The sequence below is a fragment of the Morone saxatilis genome, unplaced genomic scaffold (genome assembly GCF_004916995.1).
Source record: "Morone saxatilis isolate NCDOM2014 unplaced genomic scaffold, NCSU_SB_2.0 Contig20, whole genome shotgun sequence".
Taxonomy (NCBI): Eukaryota; Metazoa; Chordata; class Actinopteri; family Moronidae; genus Morone; species Morone saxatilis.
Window position 1 is genome coordinate 7715416 of NW_023339763.1, and position 26332 is coordinate 7741747.

Here is a 26332-nt window from a genome sequence, read left to right on the forward strand (position 1 = left end):
ACACACACACACACACTTTATAGCTTCTTTAGTCAAAGCCAGGTCTGCAGGAAAAAGCTGCGTAAAAGTCCAGCTGTGGACAATGGACTGATTCTACTAAGACTAATACAAGTTTTGAATTACATATTTGCACACTGATTAATTAATAACCATTAATTGAGTTACAAACCAAAACTTTCTTCACACAGTATGAGTGAATGTTTGCTTTTCTTCATCAATGATTGATGAAACGCATTAATGGTTCAGCCCAACCTATTTTAAAGACCTTTTCGCATGTAAGTCTAGAATCTCTGTTGCACACTGATGAATTTGGCTAAAACAGTGTTTTGAAAAACAAAGTATGGTTTTGTTTTTTTGAGGGGGATACAAAGTGATCACTAGGACTTTACAGAACTAAGCAATAACCAAAGGTGCTGCCAAAATCAACAACATCAAAGTACATCATGACACCATAACTGCTTAAAGATGTGGCTACCTGGTGGGTCTATGAATAAAAATAATTCAGATAGTATAAATTACCTCAGAAAAGGAGCCAGAAGGATATATAAACAGATGAAGTTTAAATGGAAAAAAGATAAAAAGAGACAAAAGAAAGGAAAGGATTAAGTCAATGTGACACTAATAAATACCAGATAAAGAAAATATCTCCACACATCAAGCAGTTTATCTAAATTAATTTCCATTTGAGAGGAGGATTTAGAGGAATTAAAGTCAAAACAAAAAAAGTCAGAAGAAATACTTTGTGAACAGAGCTCTGCATTGTAATTTGCAGCAGCACATCATGACGTGGTTTCAAAACATGCAAGTTCAGAGGAATCAAACTGAAAAAACAAAAAAAAGTCAAAACACGCACTCATCTGCATAATGCGTCTCAGAGGGCCGTTTACGGTATAACTCGGTACACAATGATGTGGGATCTGTCTGCAAAACACGGAGCAGGATACACGTCACACAGGAAACACTTCCTGGAACAGTTGGCCCGCGACCGTGGGTGTTTGTGGGCATTTGTAAGCATTTGCAGGATTAAGTCAGGTGATTATGGACAAGATAGAGAGAAAAGAGGGGGAGAGGCACAGACAATGACATAAGACAATGACATAAGAAAAGGTCATAAAAAATGAAAGAGCAAGAATCAAAGAATCGAGGTTCGAGGAGGCTGAATGAGAGAGGCAGATAAGAGAGAAACATGTGCGTAGAACTTAACTGATCGGAAAACATGACAAACTCAGCAAAGCGGCAAAAGAAAGGAAATGTGACCTGTCCAAAGGCACGCTGTCAGACAGACAGTTTGCACTGACTAGACATACACATAGCATCCTGTGTGTGTGGGTGTGTGTTCTGCGTGTATTGCTCACTGAGGCGTCACATGGCTCAGTGATGTCTGAGGGGGTCCTGTCTCTCTTTTGTCACTTGGCCTGGTGCTGCTGGGACAATTTCCCCCCTGGGACACCGCACACATTAATTTCTACACCCTCACATGCTTGCACAAAGTGGCCGGCCACATTCTGTGTCTGTGTCTGTGTGTGTGTGTGTGGCTACTGCTCACAGCTAATCAGTTCTGCCAGGCTAATTAAAAAGAGTCAGCTGACTAAAGCCCTTGCAGCTCTGTAACACACAGATGTGCGTACACACACAAACACATAGAGAAGTGCTGAGACGTTAAAGCCCTATATTTTTCTGTTGGGTGGCCGTATAGTAATTTCCATGGATAGTCCAGAGCCACAGAGGCACTGTGCCTCTCCTCCACAACTAATGAGGGGAGATATACAACAGTGCTGCATCACATCATTATCCTTTTCGAAGATAAACACTTTTTTCTACACTGAACAAAGAGGTTTATGTGGATGTCCATTCACTCTGCTTGACTCTAGTTGAGTTAAAAAGATTATTATCAAAAGTCTTACCAAAAATATTTTAAAAATCATATGCCTCCTTGCATCCTGTAAGTATTATAATGTCACAGCAGGGAGTAGATGGTTAAGCCCCTGTTAGCGAACATGGAGGTACCTTCGTTGAAAGCCAGATATAATTTCCTGTGTACAGTAGACGAGCACGCCAAGAGCAGTAAGACCTGCTCACACAAAAACAAACGTACTTATGCAAACCACACTAAGAGACAACTATGTGAATGTGCTGACTGCAGACATCTGATCGTATGCGTCTGTGTATGTACACACTTGTTTGTGTGAGTGTGTGTTTGTCTGTCTGAAGGACAAGACAGGAATTCCTGCCATTTAAATCAGCCCTTCCCTTTCCGACTGGTCTCCACAGAGAGAGACAGAGACAGAGAGAGAGAGAGATTCAAGCCCAGAGGAGCTGGATGTGCAAAAAACACAAAAAACATAAAAAGGTAGTGAAAAGGGTGGGAAATCATACAAAGTAACTGTAAAGGTGAACATGGTATTTATCCCCAATATACCAGAATAACACTCTTGGTCAGCTGGTGACAATCATTTATGATTTATGACTGTAGATGAAACTCCCAGAATGAAACAGTGATGTGTCATTTATGCACATTCCCTAAGAAACTGGATAAGTGATGTACATGACACACATGATGGAGGGGAAGATAAAGTGATTAAGTTAAATAGAGATGAGTAGGTCATCATAAAGAGTAAGAGATAGCACAGAGGGTCAGGGCTGAGGTAAGTCATTCTGGAAGAGAATAAGAGGAGACAGTGACTCAGAGACAAACATGCGAGAGAAAAAAGAAGTTAAGTGAGTGGAGCAGACTCCTGGATGAAAAATTTAGACAAACTGAAGGAAAGAGGGCTGGGGTGAGAGGAAGGGAAAGGGCTGCCAGCAGGATTTCACGAGGTGAAGGAGAGGTAAGGGAAGAAGGCTGTTGTTTTTCTTCAGGATACAGGTTGTGTTTTCTTATGTGTAACACAACACCCATTCATTTCCAGAATTATGATACTTTGTTTCTGATCTCCTGATTTGAGCCTTGTAGACAACATAAACTATAGACCTCCTCAACTGTCCTTCAGCTCAGATCAGCTTTCTGTGAACTAGGGAGGAACTTCAGACATTAGGGAGAAGGATTTGACTGGATTTTAAAATCTTTGGGTCATGCATTGTCTCAAGCATATAAAGGACAATTTCTAATGACAATTCAAAAAAAAAAAAAGACACAAAAGAGCAAGAAACATAGACCAGTCTTACCACCATAGACAGTCTGAAAATGTATTAATATGAATGTTGAAAATAATGATCGCATAACTATGCATCCTTTTAAAGAAAGACATCAAATGTTATCAGGGAGAGGCCGAAAAACAGGGAAGATGAAGGTAAGTCAAATAGCAGGGAGGGCAGATGATGGGACGATAAGGGACAGAGGTAAGAGGAGGAGGGAGGGGGAAGCGAGGGAAGAAGCAGAGAGGAATATAGAGAGGGAGTTCAACAACGTTGTCATCTTAGTGCTGCTGATGTAATCCCTAAAATTAGCAGCAATAACAGCCGCAGATAGTGCCCCACTGGTACACTGCGCTGCCCAGCGTACTGTACTCTACACACACTCATGCACATGTACATCAGGACTGAAATAAATGTAGTCCTGTTGTACAATATTCCAAGAATGGATATGCAGCTCATAGAGAGATGTTGTTGCATGTTAAAAATACCAGCTTTTATAACTCCTGTGTGTGGTTTGTGCATGGACAATGAATGCAGCAGGAGTCCAGCAGGAGTCCAGCAGGAGTCCAGCAGCAGGACTGGAGCACTGCTGGAGCACTGCTGGGTGACTGAGGTCTGTGGTTTCGTTGGTTGTTTGAAGGCATTGGCCCGAGACTGAGTTGAGTATTTTGAGCCTGAGTCACAATTTGAGGAAGTAAACAAGCCATTAATTGGCACATGATCGTTGTACTAGACCCCGCCAGCTGTTTGGATGAAAAATATTTTGGTCTTTTTGGTTATGTTTTTTTGCTTGTTGGCAGTTATCTGATATATAGCCTTTTCCTATTTTTTTTGTTTGTCCACGCTCGCAGCAGACACGTAGTTGATGTGTGAAATAACAATATTAGAATCACAAAGTGTAGAAAAACACAGATGTAGCACCTGTGATGTTGGTTTCTTATGGTACTTTTTAAAGCCTGAGCTGACACTCTCTGCCTCCTTATGAGTTGTTTTGAGCCAGAAAATCGAAGTGGCAACCGGTACAACTAAGTTCGATAACCTGACATACCAATTAAGCAAGCAAACAACAAGACTTTGCAATAAAAACAGCAATTCATTGGAGAGAGTGACATGAGGTACAGTGTACAATTGACCTCAAGGGGCTTTACAATCTGTACAGCATACAAAAGCCTCTGTCCTCAGACCCTCTTTGTCCATTTCACTATACTACAGATGGATATCCACTTCAACTACTCCCCAATAATTATAGCCACTGATTGTCCAGCGATCCATAGTCACAATGCGACTGTTAGCAAATCTGAAACTACTTTACCAACGAGAATTAACTAATATACCAATATTGCTGTTTTTGGCTCAACCTAATTTTTTAAGTTTGATATTTTTAGATATTTTGTTTGCCAGAAAAAGGCAAAAATATTAACTCTCCCTCAGAAGGTTTCAGCTTTGAGGTGCACACTGGTTTGTCTTAAGCCACTTAGGTCCACCTCAATGACAGCCAGAGCAATTTAAAATAATGACATGTGTTACTTGCAGGTACAATTAACCCTACCTAGTTCCCTTCCTCCACTACCTCATCCTCCAACCTCCCTCCCTTTCTCTCCTGCCTTAACCCCCTCTTGACCCTGCCTTTCTCTCACCCCACCCTTCCTGCTTCCCATTAAATCCCCATCTGACCTTCCCACAACCTTCACCTTTCCGCCCTGACCCTCCATCCCCATGCCTCACCACCCCTCTCATTTTTTTCATTACCTGTCATCCCCCATTATCTTCCAGTCTTCATTTCACCTTCCTTTCTCCTCCCTCAACACCTCCTCTCCATCTCATCCAACTCTTGGTCCTCCAGAACTCCCCATGCCTTCCCTTTTTCTTAATCTGGATTCCTTATTATCATGCATTCACGTCTTAGTGACTGTCTTTCTTCAATATGGTCAAAGACACATTTAATTTCTTTCCATTTGCAGACCTATTCTACCGTGTTACTTTTTGCATAAAGTTTGCTTCCCATTCTCTCCATCCTCTCCCCTTCGATTTTTAGGGTAGAGGATGGCTTTGCCAAGTCATGGTTTTCTTTCTGTGGCTGCTGAGTCACCTGAAAGCTGCTAGTACTTTAAGATAGCTTTTGAGGGTTTTAATGTTTTACTAGTTGACAAAAAGAAGAATAAAAAAAACTTACTGTATGGAAATCAAAGGTAAAGTTTCCATCCAGACCTTAACAGAATTTCCAGAAAATCGTCAAGAAAATGCAGTAAAGCGCATTTCCATCCTGTCCACACGGATCTGATTGACTGTTTAAGTCACATGCTTCTATTTGTATTGCATTTTGTTAAATTTTGCCTTAATCAATAGATTAACTTTTCCACCTCAGCCAGCTGTGAAAACTTTTTTGTCTACTGAAGACGGGGTACAAAAAAGTTGGAATAAGTTAGTTGTCAACTTCACTGTAACAGCTGAATACTGCTGCTATTGAATACCAATTACTTTCTAGGCCATGACACCATAGCTTCCTGATATATTTCCTCATCACTGTGCGTTTCGGTTAAAAACCTTTTGTAATTATCCTGCTTACTCATGTTTCTTGTGAAATTATAACATTAATTTCAATTACTGACAGCAACTATAATAACTACCCAGTCCTGTTGCAATTACAGCAGGTCAACAAGTACATAAGTTGATATGATATAGACATTGATACAATTGAAACATAAATATAATTTACTTGACATAATGTGCATCAATAAAACAAGGAACTATAATTATCATGGTCAAATATCCAATAACACAATAAGGGTAATAATTATAGCGATACTAATGCAGCCCACAGTTGCACCATTTTCTGAGTATTTTTTTTCTCATGGTCTTTCTTATTCTTCTCCTCCCCCCCTTCTTCCTGGCTCCCTATCTCTCCCTGGGGCCCTGCTTGGTCTAGCAGTGGCAGAGCTGGCTCGAGGCCCTTGGGGTTTAGCTGGCCCCACCTGCATTCTGATAGAATGAGACCAGATGAGCTCTGGAACGGACTGGATGCATTAAAGCAGCAAGGGGCTTTAAAACATAAGCAGCCCAGAATATTTAGGCTCTGCCAAAGCACAGGTAAGATGAACAGCACAACAGAAGTACATAAAACCTATACCGCATGTACAGTATCCACATTTAAAACACACAGCTGAAAAGTACTACAAAAAAGCAGTCCTAAAAAGCCAGACACACCCAAACTCTGAGAAATAGTCACATATGCAACACGTGCCGTTTTACCAACACACAGATTTTCAAAAACATGCACTCACACATACACAATTAAAATGAAGCCCGGGATATTACGGTATGTTAATAACTTCATCATTACATGATGCCAAGAAAAAAAAAAGTGACCAACACCAGTGAGCTCATTCAAACACAATCAACACAGGAATTTGACTTTTCCAACAAACCACAGCAGTAGATGGTGATCCACAGATTTCCCAGACATGTTTACTGTTTAACAGATTTTTTTTTAACATACGAAGGCTTTGAACAACCAATTTTAGCTGCCAAAGTGGCCAGTAGAGACAAACTTTCCAAGCCAAGTAATATTTACCAGAATTATCTGATCAAAAACAGCAACAAAGCAAGTGCATCTTCCCATCAGCCCATCCCAATGACCCTCAAACCTGAGGGGAGGTTGAAAGATGATGCAGTTATTTTTGCTCTATTTTTGCTATTACTTTTCACAACAGGTTGACACTGTTATGACAAAGCAAGCAATGAGTCACACCTATGACTGGCCCATTGGACGATGAACGCAACCTTAGAACTAACCAGATTGTAAGCAGTGACGTGAGAGTAACTTGAGTAATGTCACTGCATGACGAGCACAAGCTCATCAAATTGAGCTAATATGATACCACCAAAAACAGCATCATCAGGTGAAGGTTATTGCTGACGACTCCCTAAAAATAAACTGGTATAGAGGTCTATACAGAGTAGAAATAGAGGGGCTTCAGCTGTTTTCTCTGCTAGTGGTGCTGCTACCTGTGTGACACCAGGTTTTGAGTACAAACTTACCACTCTAGCCCCTGTTTTACAGTGTTACATAACTCTGTGTAATTGCATTGCATCTGTGTGCATTAATCTGTTTACTTTGGTAACATACTGTTTAAATTAAAATAACTTACTTAACTTAGATGTACTAAGAAGAATTAAGAAGAAGGTGGAAACACGGGTAATTAATATCATCGTTTTAAGGATAAATAACCGTCAGTGGTTGAGCTCAACTGTCTGTGGGGCACTTTAGGAACAAGTTTGGTGTGAAGATGTGATTTGTTGCTTCCTGTGTGCAGAGATTTCCAATCAGTGACTAAACATATCACACACAACCTATGTGGGCAAGGTGGGCATGTCTAGAGTAAAGAGAGACAAATCTTACCCAGAGTGGCTTTCACCAACCTCCCCCTAAAGGATTGCCTAAACGAATTTCATTACAAGTTCGTTGGTGGCTGATGTTTTTACACTATTAAAGTAGATATGCACTCTTAACTCACGTGTCTCCCAGGTTAGCCAGAGACGACAAACAAATGTTTAAGTGTGTCAGACTTTTTGCCTTGTAACACAGGAAGCTAGCTAACCCTGTGGTTAGCAAGAGACGTGTTTTCCGGTGTGTACTGACACTCGATTGCTTCAAAACAGCAGAGAGGATGCGGCTTCATGCATTGAACGTTTCCACAAGCATGCTCAAGACAATTCTAGCTACTTGCAACATAAAGGCCTTCACAGTGTGTAAACATCTGTGTGTCTATTTTCAGAGGGCACGTAGTGTGTTACTGGCTTGTCTCTGATATGCCAGTGTATTAAACTCTGAATTTAGCACAACTTGGATCACTAAGACAGCATAACATCACTCTTGGCTGATTTTATTCTAGTGTTGTGCATACTGAATCATCCTGTGCAGATGGCTGAACATGCATCATGTTAAATTAATGATCCTGGGGTGCCACGGAGTAACCTGGCTGTAAAAGCCCTTACAGCAGGTTACCCCTGCAGGCAAATGAGGTGATGGGTTCATCCATCTATCTGGGCTTGTCCAGTGAGAGAAAGACCGTAACCCAGTGAGGCATCGGATGTCTTAATGAAGTGCCTTTCTCTGTGTGCACGTGTGTGTTGGTCTTTGTCTGTCTGTCTGTGCAGCGTGCACGTATGGGTGTGTGTGGTATGAGTCTGAGTCATTAGTGAATCCCACTGGTCTATTATGGTAGTGAGAGAATGCACACGATCTTCTGTCTGTCACCCTGCTGGAAGAGGAATCGGGTTTCCGGATCAATGGGGATCAGTCACAGAGTCATCAGAAAGAATAAAAGTAAAATAAAATATTAAAAATAATCTTGACCTTATCAGCAGTTTGTCTTTCTATGTCTCTGAATATTAAGACAAATACTTCCAGTAAGCCTTCTCATGGGTGTGATTTGTCAGTAGAATCTCTATTGTCCTTTGTTCTTTGCTCAAGATACATAAGATGCTACCTTTTCTTCCTATTCCTGCACCATTTTATGGACCCCTCTCAATTCATAGCTTTAGAAACTTAATTCACTCTAGGGTGAGCCATTTAGAGAGGCAGAGAGACACCAGACACTCGTGCACACTAGTGATAATGGATTACTGATGTCATTATGGGTTAATAAGGCCTCTAAACAACATTCTCTGATGCACTGCCAGAAAAACAGCTCTCTCTAAGCATGTGTGTGTTTGTGTGTGTGTTAACAGTATACCTTTATAGCCCGTGTAACATCCACTAATTACCACTATATCATCACAAATGGGCAACCCCCTAAGCTACATTGGAAAAGAAGAAAAATCCCATTCACTGTCTTGTACATTTTTGTTTATATGACCTTTTAAATGTATTTAGCTGCTGTAAACAGTTATTTCCCCTGTTGGTTTATAAATTACAGAGAGAGGGGATGTGTTTAATTGACTGAATGATCAATCAATCTTTAAATCAATAACTTCTTATAGCATTTTAGAGAACAAATGTACCTTCACTCCACAGCAGCAAACACTTGAACGTGAACATTCTCTCTCTGCACAACCTGAACTCTAATTCAGCAATTTCTCATGATTGTTTTATTTTGTTATTATCTCAGCATGCGGGCTCTAAAACTAGAATGATGTGGATGTTTATTTATTTGTCACATTTGAGAAAAGAAATCTCAATTCATAGCTTTTTTGTCCATTCTTTTGATTTTTGCACATGCTAGTACAACATTTTGTACATTACTTCTATTGGACCATGACCTTTACACTGTACTTGTATAATGATGTATGATTCAATTTGACTTATCAGATTGGGATAGATTAGGGGATTTGGGATGGCTCTCTCTGCTACCACAGACAATGTGGGGAAATCAACTATTGGCACTATGTATCACCTAACCACCAACACTGTAGACTAGACTACTACACTAGATGGTCAAAGAGATTGCAGTTCTCACAAATCATCAATTCACAAAACAAATCACGTTTTCCCTTTCCCTTTCAGGGAAATGATAAATGTTCTGACCCAAATCTGATGAAAAACCTAAAAATGACGCTGTCGAGAGTTTTCTCAAACCTGTCTCCGTCCTGTCAGGTTGAGATGTCAAAACGAAATGCCTCAACCTCCATTTGTTACCCAGTCGATTGTTGTTGTTCCCAGTATGCATCTGTTTATTCCACAGTTAGCCCCCTTCCTATCTGCCACCCACAGTGTCATGTGCATGTGTTCGGCGGCCTCAAAATTACCCGCTTTTCCAAACACTGCCTGTTTCTAAATAACAGGTGCCCGTACCAGCAGTGGCTCACATACACATTCATGCACACACACACAGACACACCAACAGAAAAACCCAGATGGATGAGGAAATGCTCCAAAAAGGATGGAGCAGAGATAGACCTAAATGTTGTCCTACCTGGTTGTTGACATAATCCTGAAGACAATGAACATCAGCAGAAACATGAAAAGAGAAGAGAAATAAACAGAAGAGTCGTAATGGGACAGTGTGCAAACTCTGGATGTCTGTGTGTGGTCAGAGTAAAATGGGTACAGGCAAGCATATCATATTCTTCTAATCTATATTCTTATTTAATAAAAGAAAAGTGAGCATGTCAAAGGCCCCATTCAGTCACTTAACAATCACAAGAGTATAATACATGTTACAGCACTATGATCACTTGTATTAGAGATTAGATCATCCTGCCTTACATTCTTGCCTAAATTTAATGCAGGACTCATGTAATTCTCAGTATTTCCAGGACATTCATTCCACTGCTGCACTTGTTTTTGTCCTGCTTCTTTGGAGCAGTGCTGCGCTAGCACATCGGACTGGTTAGCCTTTACAAAATAAACGCAATCACAAAAGAGAATGTGGTGGGATTCGACGACACTGAAGGTTACTAAATGTAATCTAAAAAAGTGGAACAATCACCAAGAGACTACAGAGGCACACAGGGTCGACAGAGGACACTTTAAGCTCTCCATTAAGCCCCTTTGTAATGGCCTAGGGAGCTTTGCATGAGCTGGGAAAAGTGTGTATGTGAGCTAAGTGCTGAAGTATGTATGTTAAGTTATGTGGGTGCTGTGGTGTGGTGTGTGTGGTGTTGTGTGTGTGTGTGCTGTGTGTGTGTTGTTTGTGTGTCTGTGTGTGTGGTGCGCGTGTTGTGCCTTTGTGACTATGTGTGGCAAAGCATGGTTTCTGGTGATTAGTTGAAACTGTAACTGACACACTGGTGGCCCCAGTGATCCTATCAGAGGGAGGGAAATTCAAGCTCACACACATGCAGTTTCAATACTATTCTTACACAGACTTTGTTTAAGAAAACCATCATCAAGTGGCCTTAAGAGAGACCTAGTTATCCTCCTCTAGTTATTCTCCAAACAAAATTCCCTTTTTATTCTATCAAAAATGTAGGTGACATTATGTTTTGGGTGTTTATCTTGACAAGAATGTTCATTACCACTGGACAATAAATATAAACTGTCAAAAAGCTTTTTCCACCTGTATTTGTTTTTTTCAACAGTACTTTTTAAATAGTCTTCATCATATTTCTGCTTTGATTGAACTTTGACTAAACTGAACAGATATTTGCATGTGTAGACCATGCATTTGTACTAAGTATTATAGCAGGGGTAGTATTTGAGGAGGAGGACACTTTCTAACTTGTGTCATTTGTCACTATGGAGACTGAAGGCACTAACTAGTATGTCAGCAGGTTTCAGAACTTGTGAAGAAGAATTTATTTTAAGAACCTTTGAAAACAGCCTATTACTGATAAAACATAAAAGTTACCCCGCTATTTATGTTCAGTAAAAGGAGCATAAAGAGTAAGTTCATACTATGGAGGTTGTTTACTGTAATATGTATACTGTCATTGTACAGTGAAACAACAATACCTCTTACAACTGGATAACATATAAATACTTCTTCTTCTGCTGCTAGTAATGGTGTTACTCCTACCGTGTTGTAGCCGGTGGGTTCTTGGCCGTCTGTGATGAGTTCCCGCTCTCCCCTGGGGTTGACCCTCCTAAAGCGCCGTCTGGACCTCCGTTGGGATCCCTCTCTCTGCAGAAAACCGTCGTCCCCCTCGCTGCCGTTATCCACCTGCAATACACAGTCAACACCCTCCTTAGAATAGCAGCTTCTATGGGATTCACACCAACAACTTTCAGGTGTGAGGGGGCAACTGTAAGAGTGATCCTCGGTGTTAGAGACCTGAGAGCACGGCTCAGAGCTGCTGCGCTTTAGTAGTTCATGCTTTTGGAGCGAGTTCAGGTTTGTATATTCCAAGTTCTGGTTCTCAATTTCTGACTTGTGGTTTGTATAATCCAAGTTTTGGGTTGTAAGTTGTGTTAAGTTCTTAAAGTCTGAGTTGTGATCCTTGAATGTGTTCCCATCCTTCTTCTGTGGCTCTGCTTCATGCCCTGGAGCTTCTGAGATCTGGGCCTGCTCTTCTGCTGGCTCCTGGTTGAACATCCAGTTCTTCCAGAGCGCAGAGAGCCGGTGCCAGCGGAGCACACTCATCCGGACGCAGGGACGTGATCAGAACAACACATAAAAGCAGGAAATACCACGGGACGGGAGAAAAAAACCCAGCAAGGAAACACTTCTATGCAAGAAATGAATATAAGAATGGCATCCAAATTCTAAAAAAGGTCCAAAATCCTGAGGGATCCCCCAACATTACATCCTTTGGAGCAAACATCCAGAACAAAAGGAAGAAAAGAACCAAATTAAATGAACAAACAAGCGGATTGCCTCTCTTTTTGTCTCAGATCTGGCGAGAGTTGTCCTCTTCTGTGGGAGAGTTCAAGACAAGAGTTCAGCTGCTCAACACGTTGCATACTGACAGTCTTACTCACATGCTTGCTCACTCGCTCCCTCTTGCTGTCTGACACGCGGATAGAGCATACACTGAGCCCACAGTTTCCTCCAGGAAACCGTAAATACACAAATATCCTCGCCAGGCAGAAAAAAAACAGCACAGCACACAGATTCCGGCCATACAATTCGTTCCCCATAGGCTTTTTGTGGCGGTCTGTTGTTGCAGGAGGAATTTGTTTGTTGTTTGTTTGTCTCCGTTGCATAATGTTAAGTAAGTCAATAGCCTTATTGTCAGTAATGACGATATTTCAACTAAATTTAAAATTTTTCTGCTTGGCGTTGTGTAAGCCACTTGGTTTTATAAAAAAAAAAAGTTTTATGATTGGTAGTTTGAATATTTGTTTTGTGCTGGATAGAGCAGAAAAAAATAGATATTCTAACTCTAACCGCTCCTGTTATGTTCTTTTCTTCAGTATTATTTTATTTATTTTAAGAGAAGAATCTAGCGATTTAACTTGATCCCGTCAAGCTACATTACTTGAGTAAATTTTCAGATTCCGCGCAGCTTCCTATGGAGTCTTCTCCCCCAAGACCTGTAAACGGACTTCCCCCTTTAATTAAACTGTCTCATATGTTTGTGCTTGAAGAGAACATGTAAATAAGGCACCAAGTTAGCTATGTGTCAGCCTAAATTCACCTCTTCTCACTTGTTTAAGGGTTTGCGGTCTGCTGTTTCAGCAGTGAACGTCAATCTTGCCTGTGTCCCGCATATTGATTGGACGATTCGCCACCTTTTAAGAAGTGTGTATCACTGCCTGTTGTTCAGCCTTCCAGTTCTGTCAGCGTGTCTGTCTGTAAAGCCAACAGAGTAATGAACAGAATCCACTGGTTGGTGTTTGAATATTTTTAAGCTGTATGTTCTTGCCACTCCTCTTTCAGTTTGTCTCTCTTTTACTTATCTTCATTTTCTTGCTCCTTATCTTCATCATTTCCCTTCCCTGGTTGGTTGGGAGGCTTTCTTACTCCTTCAACCTCTTAATCTTCATCTGCATTTTTCCACTGTGTCTACTTGCGTAGTAATACATAATATACACATATTTTTAACTATTTTTCTCATTAAAAGGACTGTTGGCAACTTGTTTTTTGTAAGTGACCATTGTGTGTTTTTCCCCCTAAGACCTCAGGGCAGTCATGTGTATTCACAGAGGTCTTACATATACAGACTCATGATGGGCCACAAAAAGTTATGAGGAAATATGACTACTGTGTTTGTGTGCTTGTGTTGAGAGGACGGTAGAAGACTATGAAAGGATTGAAATGTGTGCTATCTGCCTTCCTGTTTTCCCACATACAACACATATAATAACAGCCATGAAAAGACAAGGATTATATTATATTTCTCAAAGGCAAACTTCACAGAGGTGTTAGATTGAGGACAATCTCGCACATCGATCAGACAGCAGCTTCAAAATACAATGTAAGAGGAAGACTGACAAAGATTTTCTGTTATTGCTGGAGTGGGACTCAATAGCTGGTATCGGTTGAAATAGACAGAAGAGCAACCTTATGTGAGAGAGTTCTGCTGTAATATACAGATTAACTACTGCATCGTGGGTAGTTTAGCTGTAATGGGCTATGAAACAACTGCATGAGGGATAGCGCAGCTATAAAATACCAAATAACAGTTGTAAAACGGCCCAGTATTGGTATCGATGTGTCCCTTCTCATGACAAAAAGTGCCATCTCGCCGTGTTTTAATGAGCCTCGTGAGACAGACAGCCTGAAGGTAATAGACCAGAAATTCTGGCGGGCAAGGTTAGAAATATACCAGACTTTCATGTCTATACTGTGACCATATAACTTTTTGTCTCACTGTGAATGTGCCTATCTGGCTGCTTGACTGACTATAACCCCCCCCATCTATCCCATGATCACTAACTATTAAGAACTCTTGTCTTTATGTTTCTGACTGTCATGTGTGACTAACTTCACATCTACTCATCCATCAGTTTACATTCCTCTCCGTCTATCTGATGGCTTGCCTCCTGTTTTGCTTTTTTGCTCTATCCATTAATTTCTAACTCCCCTTTTTCCACTACTAGTTCCCTTTCATTCCCCTTCATTCCCACAGACACACAAACAACCCCACCCTGTCAGTCTGTGAATGTCACTCCTGTCCATCCTGTGACCAGAGTCATGACGACAGCCACAAATTACAGTCCCTCTACTATTCCCATGGCCCTAATTAGCTGATTGGCTGCAATGCAGTGTGACTAGACCACAGTCCCTCTGCTCTTGTGTGTTTATGCATTCATATGGAAGTGTAAGTGTGTGTGGGTGGGTGTGTGTGTACGTGCAAGCATGTTCATGTTTCTTTGTGCTCCTGACAGGTTTTCTTATCGTTTTTAGTCCTGGGTGTTTCTGAGTGAATTCCTCCATTTTTCATTCCTGAAGGCAACACTGATGATAAGCACTCACTGCTGAGAACTCAGTCGTCACTCAACCAGTGCTATGGTGTCTTTTTTGGGGGATCTGGGAAAAGATGTGCCACTGTTTTCTTTGTCTGTTCGGCTACTACTACAATTCAAGCTGACTACCCAGTTTTTCTCCAATTTATTCCAAACAAGCCGCTGCTGCCTGAAGCCCAACATGCAGCAACTACTGTGCGTCAGAAGCATTTTCCCAGGAAAGTGTCATCTGACAGCAAATGTAAAGGTTTTCATTCACTGGGTATAGATTGAATGGTGACTGCAATGTTACAGATTGATACCCAATGATTATCTGCTGTAAACACACAAAGCACTTAATCAGATGAATATTCATAGCCAAATCACTCCTTAGGATTAAAAAAGAAGAACATGAACATGTGAATCTCTTGACCTGACATTGGCTTGACTTGACAATAGAAGTCCAACTTGCTTTTAAAAGCTCTGGCTGTCTGTACATTGTACACAACAACATGTGTGCTTTCCTTCCCAGTGTTTCCATTCCATTCTCTTTATATACCCCTTTATATTTAGAAGTATTACAGACCATTGAAAGTTGGACAACAAAGGGATATGCTTGGATATTAACAACAATAATAGCCTCTATATAATCTCATTTTCAAGTTCTCAGACAAAAATGCGAATACTTAGAGAGATATGTCTGGATGTGTGGACAGAGACGCAGAAAAACACCTCATGTTTTCCCTGAGGCTCTGATCAGCTGATCCACTTTGTCTCCTTCTAGCACTCGCTCCTATTCTCCTTCCTCCTCTGTCATCACCAACATCTCTCTCTACCCCTCCAGGACGACACACACAGTGGATGTTTTTTTATCCCCTCCCCAAACTCTTTTTTAAATGTAAACTGATTAGATCCTTTGTTCTCCAGGCAACAGAGTGACTGATTTTTTTGCCTCTTTTCCTGCAATGCCTAACTTCACATTCACTGTAATACACAATCATACCTGGAAGATCATCAATACCACCACCACCACCACCACCACCACCACCACTCCCTTTTACAGTAGCAACAACCTCTGAATGGACCCATAGGGGTAGTTTAGGATTAAGTGCCTTGCTGAAAGGGCACCTCACTGTTATAACCCTTTTTCATTGCGGGAAGTTCATGGGTGATGTTCTTAAGTCCCTGGATCTACTGGAGTGGAATTTGCTGCTGTTCAAACACAAACCTCATGCTCTTCATTCACACAGTAAGCAAACACTGACATTTCTTGTAATGTTTACTGATGTTTAAGCAAAGATAGCAGACCTCCTACTAGTGCCTTTCTACTTTTCTCCCTTCCAACATTTACAGTTTTTAGATATCACAATCAAGCACCATTACAAACGTGGTGACTCTGTGTCACAGTTGTTGCTTTGTCACTGCTCTGTTATCAATTAAATTTGTCTGTCATGGGTCTTTACATGCGGTAGTTATGCAAGTAGCAGAAGGGACCTTTAGCAACAGTTTAGTCACTGCAGCTCCTTGGTTCCTGAAAAAGCCCCATTGGTTGATAAGGGGAGAGTGTTACTCGTTTACTTTCCCCTTCTCGCCTGTAGTTCTGTTCAAAACACTCGAGTGCTCTATGATTTAACTGCTACAACATCCAAACCCACCCTCTTTCTTTCTGTTTTTTTCACTTCCTGTAAACAACCAAAACAAACAACACACACAAACATTGAGTTCTGGTCTATTTACTTAGTTGGTGTTTGACCACTTATATTAAAAAAGGATACAAAAAGTATGCTGCATAGTTAAAGAAAAAATGGTGGTTGTGTTGCATCACTATCATCAAATAAGTAAGTAAATTTTTATGCAGATTTAGATATCACAGTCAAGCCACAGTAAAACCCTGCTGACAAAATGTCCAAATTTTCCCTTAATATTATTCTTAAAAGTTTGAAATTTCGGGACATTCGCTTTTTTCCTTTTTTGCTTGAGTTACAGTCCTCATGTCTATACGGTTGATATGCTAACATGAACTGTGTAAACTAAAACAGAACGATACAGTACAATTCATTTGTAGAGGAAGCACGACTTCGAACCAGGGGATTTTTCCAGTAAAAAAAAACTACCTCAAGCACTCAATATAAATACTTTCAGAGTGAAACTGGTTAAATCATTATTGTATTACAACAACCAGAAATAAAGAAGTGCGTAAAACTGACATTCATTTACATACAAATCTTGCATGTTTCATCTTGCCTCCGTTTTAACTGAAGAGAGTGACAGTCACTAATAAGGTTTCATCATTTTTCCCCTGGCTACAGTAATGACAGTTATGTAATTCTGTCCAAGCATAGGATCAGATGAGGGTTTCTTAAAAAATTCTGTACAAAACCTTGCAGGGGATTTTCTGTAATATCGGAAAGTCATATATACATATATAGTATAGTGTAGTATATATATATATATATATATATAAAAATAATAGATACACTACCTGCTGCTTTTTATGAAAAACTTTACTATGCTGTCTTATCACACCTGATCCCTCTAGTCCCTCAGACACAGAGACTCAGGAGAGGGAAGATAGTAGAGTAGGAAGGACATTTAGGGAGGGGACAGAGAGGGAGACAGAGTCTTTGTAAGCACTGCAACCTTGTGGAGGCAGACAGAAACATACTACATTTGTATATGCAAGTATGGCATGCTATACTTAAGCTGAAAGAGTATTTTTGCAAGGCCCAAAAAAACATTACCAGTAATAATACAGATGGCCAGTTGGTGCTGGTGGTCTGTGTACTGTGTTCTTTTAAGCACTCTGTCACAAATGCTATCACTAGATTAGTAGAAGGATGATAGGTCTAAGTTTAGCCAGTACTTGGACTTGCTGGAAAAACTGAGACCCCCTCTTCTGAGTTCAGCAAAGAGTAGTGCATCATTCTCCAGTGCTTAAATCCCCACTTTCCAAATGTAATTTCCATTCAAAAAGTATGATCTATGTTGGGCCAATATGGTATATAAATATATAGCATATATTTAATTCCATTTGAGTAGTTTGGGCTGGAACTTTGCTACATTAGGTCATTTATGTAATTAATGGCAAACGGTTTGGCAGTGAAGCTCATCTGAATTTGAGGACAGAGATACAGCGCATACAGAGAGAGCGGGGAGGGCACAGAGAGGAAGAACAGAGATGGGGGAGACAGAGAGGAAAGAGGAGAGAGATGAAAGAAAGGGAGAAAAAAGATGAAGAGAAGAGTACATGGGGGGAAAAAAAAGGTGACAGACATCAAAACAAGGTGGAAAAAACAGGAGTAATATCAAAGGACAGGGATGGTAGAGGTGGGAGGATAAAAGGGGGCGGGGGTGCTTGAAGGAGAGACAAAGACAGAGACAGGGAGGCAGTGTTTCTACTCACCACAATCATTTCTGATGGCTCCAAAGTGATGCATTCACAGCCTCGTCTGCCCCCAAGCTGCTTACCAAAACTGTAGAAAGGGCACACACACAAACACACAAAATAAGTATTAAAACAGAAACATACCACAGACAAAGTTACTCACAGACAGTGACAGCTGCAACAGATGCAGTCAATCACATTCACCCACCCACAGATGAATAACAGCATTAGACAACACTGAATGGCAGCAATTGCCCAAATCAGAAATGAGATGTCATAGAGCTGAATGTAAAATGTAGATGTGCAGATACTGTACGGTGTAATGTGTACCAGTAAGTATCTGTTAACCTGAGGCTTGGCTCTACATTCAGTCTTCAACATTTAATAAAGACTGGCTGACGAAAAATTTTGTTTTGGCAACTTAAACATAAAAATCTGTCTGAAGGAATTTGTGTTATATCTGGTTAATACTGTTCTGACTTCACATCACTCCAATAACACTTTAATGACACGGCATAGTGAACACACATTCAACTTTGATCCTTCATGCTTTTGGTCTCCGTTATAGAGAATCAGATATGATATAACTCAGTTCAGTCCCGGCTAGTGGGTGTCAATCAACAGCAATAACTCCTATAAACATTTATTGAGCAAACAACCTTTTAAATTACATTCAAGTGGTTATTCTTTTACACCAAACGAGACACTAGATTTAGATTAGCTTCCAACAGCCTGTGACTTGGCTCCATTGGTATTAGAGCAGTGCAGTTGAACCAACAGTTTGTGGTGAAGGTCTAACCACTGAGAGAAAAGTGAGTGTCGATCAATAAGCCTTCATGGTCAACACCTCAACATAACTACACAGTCCACAGAGACCAAAAACACAATCAGTGCATAACCAACTGCGACTGCCACTAAAAATATAATTCTTGGAGAGAAAAAAATATGTTTTTTTTTCTCGTGATCATTTTTTTATATTAAAACTTTTGGCACAAAATGCTACCATAACGTATGATAAAATAATAGAAATAGATTATTTGCATTGCATAGAATAACCATATTTTGTTAAATTAAACTATGTCACCATATAAACGAACTGCACCACTTCATGACAACTGTTCAGGGAAATGAACACACTGAACTCCTAAATGTGAAACTGCCTCATTCACAAGGGCCATTTTGGACTGGCTGAGATCAGGATCAAACAATGAGTCTTTGTCTGCAGACCTCACAGGTTTTTCCCCAGCCAGCTTGGCTGATGGCTGTTGTGTCCCCTGATAAGTGGAAGGAGAGCAGCTGATGCTGTGGTGAGACCATGTGTGTCAGTCAGCTATACACTCGTCACATGGACATTCTGCATGATGAGATAAATGTGTCTGGTGACAGTAAGTTGACTCTAACATGTTAATATTTTCAAACCTCTAAGGCCTTTTACAGCTAGTGTGCAAAACACACGCTCAACAGAAAACCTACAGAGGGCTGATTGGAGCTGCAACTAATGATTCTTTTCATGATTAATTAATCTGTTAATTGATAACTATTAATCAGCATACGATTAATAAACAGATTAAAAGAGATTAGTGTAACATAGTGTTTGCTATCATATACGGCAAAGAAAAGCCACAAATTCTGACATTAGAGAAGCTGCAGTCAGCTCTTTCATCATAATGCGAGTGCAATGTTCGCAATGGGATGTGAGACATAACTGCTTGTCGGATGGTCGAATAGTCACGTCTCCGAGAAGTAACCACTACCTCGGTAAATGCACCTCTAACACCATCTAACATACAAACTCTATTGTCACCACGACAAATTCCTCAACATTTATGCTAGTTGGAAAAAAGTTATTCAGATTGATTCTCCTCTGGATCATTTAAAGCTTCAACTTGTGAAAGCAACACTACACAGGCCCTGTCTGTGCCTTTACAGCCTATGTTTGCTGGCATGTGAGAGTACGTAAAGAAAAAACAGGCGTTTCAAAATGTGTTTGAATATTGAGACATTTCTTTACTCATCTCCCTCTCACTGTGCGTGTCTGTGTTTATGCATTTGGTAATTATGCTTGTCTCTGTGTTTCCCATGCACTGTCTACCGGTGTGAGTGTGTGAGAGATACCCCGTCTGAACAGTTCAATCACTGTGCGGTGATCCCTGAGAACAGACTGGCCTGTGAACATGTATCGCTGCCTTTGGCATGCTAAAAGTGGCGACTCAGCATTGTTTAAGGAGTGGAGGAGCGTCTGGTTTAATTATGGAAGCGTGCTGAGCTGGGAAACAGCCAACTTTCACTCTCACATCTCCTCTCTGGGTATGTTCTCACACTGTCTCTGCACGGTTTCCCCCTCTGGTTTCAAGCTTTTTGCTCCCCTCTGTCATTTTTCTCCTCCCTCCTTCATATCTGTTCCTTTTGTCCTTTACTTCCACTTCTGGTCATCTTGACTCTTTGACCCTGTTTTCTGCTTCTCTTTCCATTCCCTGTCATTTCTAAATACTTCCTTTTTTTAAATTGTGCCTTGTTGCTTCATTTTTTTCCTCTTTTTCTGTTGATCGCTTTCTACCTCCATTTCTCCCACTCCATTCATTTTCATTTATTAATGTTCTGCTTCCTGTTGTTCATCCTTTGCTTCCTTTTCCATGTCCTGTCAACATTACTTTTGCATTTTATTTTCTGGTTTGCTGTTTTCTTCCCCTCTCTCCTCATCTCATTCTGCATTCCCTTTCATCTAATCTCTCTCTTTTTACTGTTGGCCCTTTCTCTCTCTGGGCCTGCAAAAAGAGAGCAAACTTTCATCTCATCACATCCTTAATCACAGTTTCACACCGGTGCAGACACTACTTTCACGATTTCAGCCTCATGATTTAGGACTCAGACGAAAGCCTGTCTTTATAATGTGTTCTGATGATGAAAACAACGATGAAAGTACTTTTTTAAACACATTTCTGAATTAGACGAAAACATATTCTGCAACAATACAGATTTCCTGTGAAATAATAAAAGGAAGTGGTTGCAAAACCAAAGCTTTGGTGCGTCACACTGATTTTTTCTATCCACAGCGGCTGGACGTTGAAGAAAGCTGCCATTGGACGAAAACTACAACCACATTGTTGCTGGAAACCTCTCATTGTAGCTTAACTGGGGCCAAATTAGCTGTGAGTGGATTTATTTGACACTTCACTGCCACATGCACTCAGATTCACTGTGTATCCATGTGTTCAGACTCAAGGTTCTTGGATTGAGGTGAAACGGAGGTTCATTGTAGAGCATCCATCCCTGCTGATACAGCCTTAATGCTTTTTGGCATCACAAATATGGCTAAAAGGATTATATCAGGGTTTCTACAGGAAACTAAATTATTCACTAAATGTACAAAATATTAAAGACTTGCTCTTTTCATAAAGTGCACTGCTCAGGTGAATACAGGGACAGTAAAAGCCATTATCCCTTTTTATTGAATTTCCTTTCTTTAATGCAATTTATAGCATGGACAGGGAAAGAAGCACATTAGTTAGGGAGGGAAACATCCTTAAACTTTAAGCACCTAAAAGGAGGCAAAGTGGTTTCAACACAGTATTTATGCTTTCAACATGTGCAAATGGCTAATTTTTTTGGTATCTACATCACTTAATCAAGAGATATTTTATTGACCTTCGTGAAATTCTGCTTCTCCTTGCCCCCCTGCATTGAGGTCAGCCTCAGCTGCAGAGAGCATTACTAGAGCCTGCGAGTGGTTTAGTGTCATCTGTCAATGACACGTCAGTGAGGAAGATGCTTGCCAACACATGGGCTAGAACACCGTGTCCAGCAGTTAAAATTCCACAAATTCTTTTACACCCCAGGAATCGTACGATCTTTGTTTCTATAAATATTCTGAACTGGTTTGATCAGGAAAACAACAAAAAAGAATAGGGTCCTGCATCACAAAGTGTAGTGATTGAATGAATGAATAAATACAATGAAATTTATCTACTGTCTATACCACAGCTCCCACCAGAACAAGAACACCCAGGCAGGGTTTTAAGAGTTCCCAGGGAGGAATGCAGTCTGCTGGGCTGAGTTCTCTCAGAGCCCTTAGCCTGGAGGTCAGCCCGACTCTGACAGATCTCTCCACACTCCACTGAGGCGAGACGCATGGTCCCTGTCAGCGCCACACAAAGCCTGCCAAGCCTGGCTGTCTCCTCACTGAGTGTGTGCAGGGTGGTGAGAAAGGTTGAGTGAGACAAACAAAAGAAAAAAAAAAACACTTTGCTAGTAGCTGGAGGAGAGGTAGCGTTTGCAGACTTGTGTGTATACTGTATGTACTGTATGTGCGCGTTTGTGTGTTTGCCGGAGCACAGAAAAGCTAAAGCACACCTGAGTGCAGCCTCCCATGTTAACTCTTTTACTTCTCTGACCTTCTGTTTTCCCAGAAAAAATCGAAGAATCAACAAACTCGGCGAAAGTGAGTTTGCGTGGGTGTGTGCGCACATGTGTGTCCAAATAATGCTGTTTTCCTGACTGTACTGAGATCTGGTACCTCTCTGTTGTCAGCTGGTGTGAATCTGTGTCTCACAGAGGAAATAAGACAAAACCTCTAAAATCGCATTCTGGCCAAAGTTTTAGTCTGACAAAATAACAGTGGGTTTAGAGTTTCATGAACAAACACGCAGATAAATGTATTGACCATGAATCATGGCTTCAGTGCGGAGAGTTTATTTTACAAGTTCCTCCATAAAGTGCTGGTAGCGTGCAGGAAAAATCACTGTTGTAGTTGAGATCTAAATGCACCCCAGTTCGTCTGTAGTTACTCTTCATGTCTGCATGAAATAAAAGAACTTATAATAGAAGTGAACGTGTTTTGAAGCGCAGAAATAAAGAATATTTTCTCGACTTATGAGCTCTGAACTACAGTATGTTCAGACCTCCTCAGAATATCAGATCGATGATGACATGAATCAACATTCATGAAGTATAGGACAATTCAGGTAGCACCCGATGACTTGTAAATCAGCCATCAATAAACAAGAAACAGGAAAACGCCTTTTAATGCTGTCCTGCACATACTGAGCAAAAATGTTAGCATAAAAATGAATTCAAGATCTGTTTTCTTTAAGACCAACGCACTACTTGGCGTTTCCACAGTATGCCCAACCTAAACATTACTTCAGATGACTGAAACACTTATGTCTTGGACCCTTTACCTTTAACAAAAAATGAGCTTGAATGAGCTATTAAGGTTTTTTTCAAAATTAGTCATCTTTCCTTGGCTCTTCCCACAGCACTGAAACTGTTTCGGTGCTGGATTTCAGCAGGTGATGATTTCTCTCCCCTCTTTTTCTGCAGAAACAAGTTGTTGGCAGAGGGGAGAACAGGTTCAGCCCCAGTCCAGTGACAGCTGCAGCGCTCGGGGCAGCAAACCATGACAGCCGGCACAGAAACTAAGGCCACACACACGCACGCACACACCCTGAGCTGGTGTCAAAAGCCTGGAAAGTGATGTGACCAATAGTGGAAAATAGTAATATTTATAAACCTGAGGTGTCTATTAAAAATAATCCAAAAATATGAGTAATAGAGTTCCTATAAATATTAAAATAGGCTTTGGATTGGACAAATGTTTAAGTTGGAGTTTGTATGATAGCATGGTGTATAAATTATGATTTTACACAATCATTTTAGTGTAACGGCAGTGAGGTGCAGCAACCTTGGAGCTATAAATGCCTTGCTAAAGGACGTACTGACAGGAAAAATGCCACACAGGCTGTAGCCAGCACTACAGCCGTCGCCTCGTAAAGCTCTGTAAAAGGTGTTTGAAACTGACAAAAAACTGCAAAAATCACTTCTAGAGATTTCTGATAGACATTTGTTGTATTAGTATTTGTGTTGTGAGGATGTCCACAAATTACACACTCAGAGTACACACAAATCTCTGAGCGTGAGTAATTTGAGTGATTTTTGGTCAAAGACTAAACCCAAACGAAGATCTGGGCCCGTTTGGCATCAATGTTACCATGGTAATGATGACCAACAGTAAAGAAAGAAAACCGCAGACCACAGTCTAACACAGAGACAGACACACACACAGATTATTCTACTTCCCAGTTCTCAGTTAGGCCCTTCTTCCTTTCAGTTTTAGTGTTTGGTTGGCTAACAGTGACCACTCTGACTCACACACATATTAAAAGAAGACTGGAGAGCTGGCCAGCAGTCAGCTTTACACACAGACCACCAACATACACGCACAAAACTGCCAGACAGACTCCAAGGAATGACGTAGTGGATCATTCAGAAACATGACAATTCATACAAAATAACAGGGCGATCAGTAAAGCATCTCAGAGCAAAACAGAGCAGCACTGACATCTGCTGCTAAACTCTAATGAAGTATCCTCATAGTTTAGATTAGAGATAACTATTCACACTTGCCTAAACATACATTCATTGCACACTACTGTAGACTATCTTGCTCTAATCTTTACTTTCTTGTAGCGCAGCAAGTTCTCAGAAACAACTGAGAAAACAGATTACAAGTGAGCAGTGTTGTCAATGTTTTACTTGGAGCTTCAAGGAAGTTAAGTTCCAAAGAAACACTTCTTCACAAGCCCAAATGTTTTTATCAAATCCGAATTCTTTCTCATTAAGTTCAGCTTTCATCATTTGCAAATAGCTTCAGTTCTAAATACTACAAGATTCTGTTTAAATGTGTGATCAAATGTTGTTGGTTGAGAAGCCAGAAGTGCTACAGGTTTTAATTCACCATAACATTAATTAAAGCTATCCTAATGAATGTTCACAAGCTACAATCTGAAAATGAAATGAGCAGCAATGTTGATTGATACTGATTGTTCAGACACACTGAAATAACAGCAGTAACTTTTACACCTGATTTTTCACATGCTACTTAATTGCTAGATAATGGAGGTCCTGATTCAGAACAACGAGGTTAATGAGCTCTAAATATTGATTTGATACGCATAAAATCTTTCTTTAGGGAAGAGTCGGCAATCTGTTGAACTACCAAAACACAGTTCACTCGTTGCCGTAGAGCGATGTTACCGAATCACTCACAATCTTGTAGGGTTTGATCTATCATATGTGCTACTGACATTACAAGTTTACATCCAATCAGGATTTGATCCATATTATTTCCCCTCTCTCTTGTTTGTGTCACTCTTCAATGCACATTAAATCATCAACCTTATAGCCATCAAATAAAAATAGAAAAATGTAACCTAGTCTAGTTCCCTTTGGAGTTATTTAATGTTTTATAGTAAAGTGAAAGAAAAGTCTGTTTCTCTTTAAGATAATCAGTGTTGATAAAACAGGACAACAAACAGGAGGTAGCAGTGTGTTTTCTCCAGAACTGCGGGGCCCCAGGGGCGCTACGCTATACAGCCACAGCGCCATGGGGAATTCCTGGCTATCCAGTTGGTTAAACGACGGCAGGCAGGAAATGGAGCACGCTAAGTTGAAGAATGCACAGAGAAAGAGAGAGGGAGTTTTGAAAAATCTCAAGTGAATTAGCCTGCAATCACGGTTACTTCACAGCCACTGTGTCTGTGAACTAAAAGATCCAAATGAGCAAAAACTTCAAGATCACTAACCAGGATGATGAATTTTGGGGGTCCGCTTCTTTGGATTCCTTGTAAGTGAAATGATATCCAGCATATTATCCACAATGAGGAGAGGGGGGTGGTTACAATATCCCAACAATCCAGGTTTAGATCCAAGAGTGTTTGCTGTACACTTCAGAGTGTGAACAAGTGAAAAGTTTCCTTCAGAAAGCAGAAGTAAGTGACTGTCAAGCCTCCTAGTTTGCCTTAAACTGAGGGAGGAGTGTGTGTTCCCTCCCGCTCTACTCTGTTCTGTTCTGTCTGTCGGTCTGTCTGTCTGTTGGCTCCAGCAGGGAGGTGTGTGTGTTTGTGTGTGTGTGTATGTAGGTGTGTGTGTGTGTGTGTGTGTTACTCAGGGAAAGGAAAGTCTCATCTGGTCACAGCAGACAAGTTCAAAGATGGTCTCCATACTTTTAGGTGAAGGACTCTCACAGCTGCTCCGTTTCAAAGGCG

At 40.6% G+C, this 26332-nt stretch overlaps 1 protein-coding gene across 6 annotated transcripts in view; it reads right to left on the bottom strand.

The window, feature by feature from the left end:
* Positions 1-26332, bottom strand: part of rapgef6 (Rap guanine nucleotide exchange factor (GEF) 6) — a 147267-nt gene that overhangs the window by 84515 nt on the left and 36420 nt on the right. For 3 of the 6 annotated variants that reach the window (XM_035666228.1, XM_035666229.1, XM_035666227.1), the window contains exons 5-7: positions 18309-18378; positions 11595-11738; positions 10050-10067 (exon numbers count right to left, since the gene is read on the bottom strand). In XM_035666228.1, coding sequence (XP_035522121.1) covers positions 10050-10067; positions 11595-11738; positions 18309-18378 — 232 coding nt within the window. Of the gene's footprint in view, positions 1-10049; positions 10068-11594; positions 12506-18308; positions 18379-25870; positions 26085-26332 lie in introns of those variants that run through there. The other 3 variants (XM_035666231.1, XM_035666230.1, XM_035666226.1) reach the window with 3 other exon arrangements.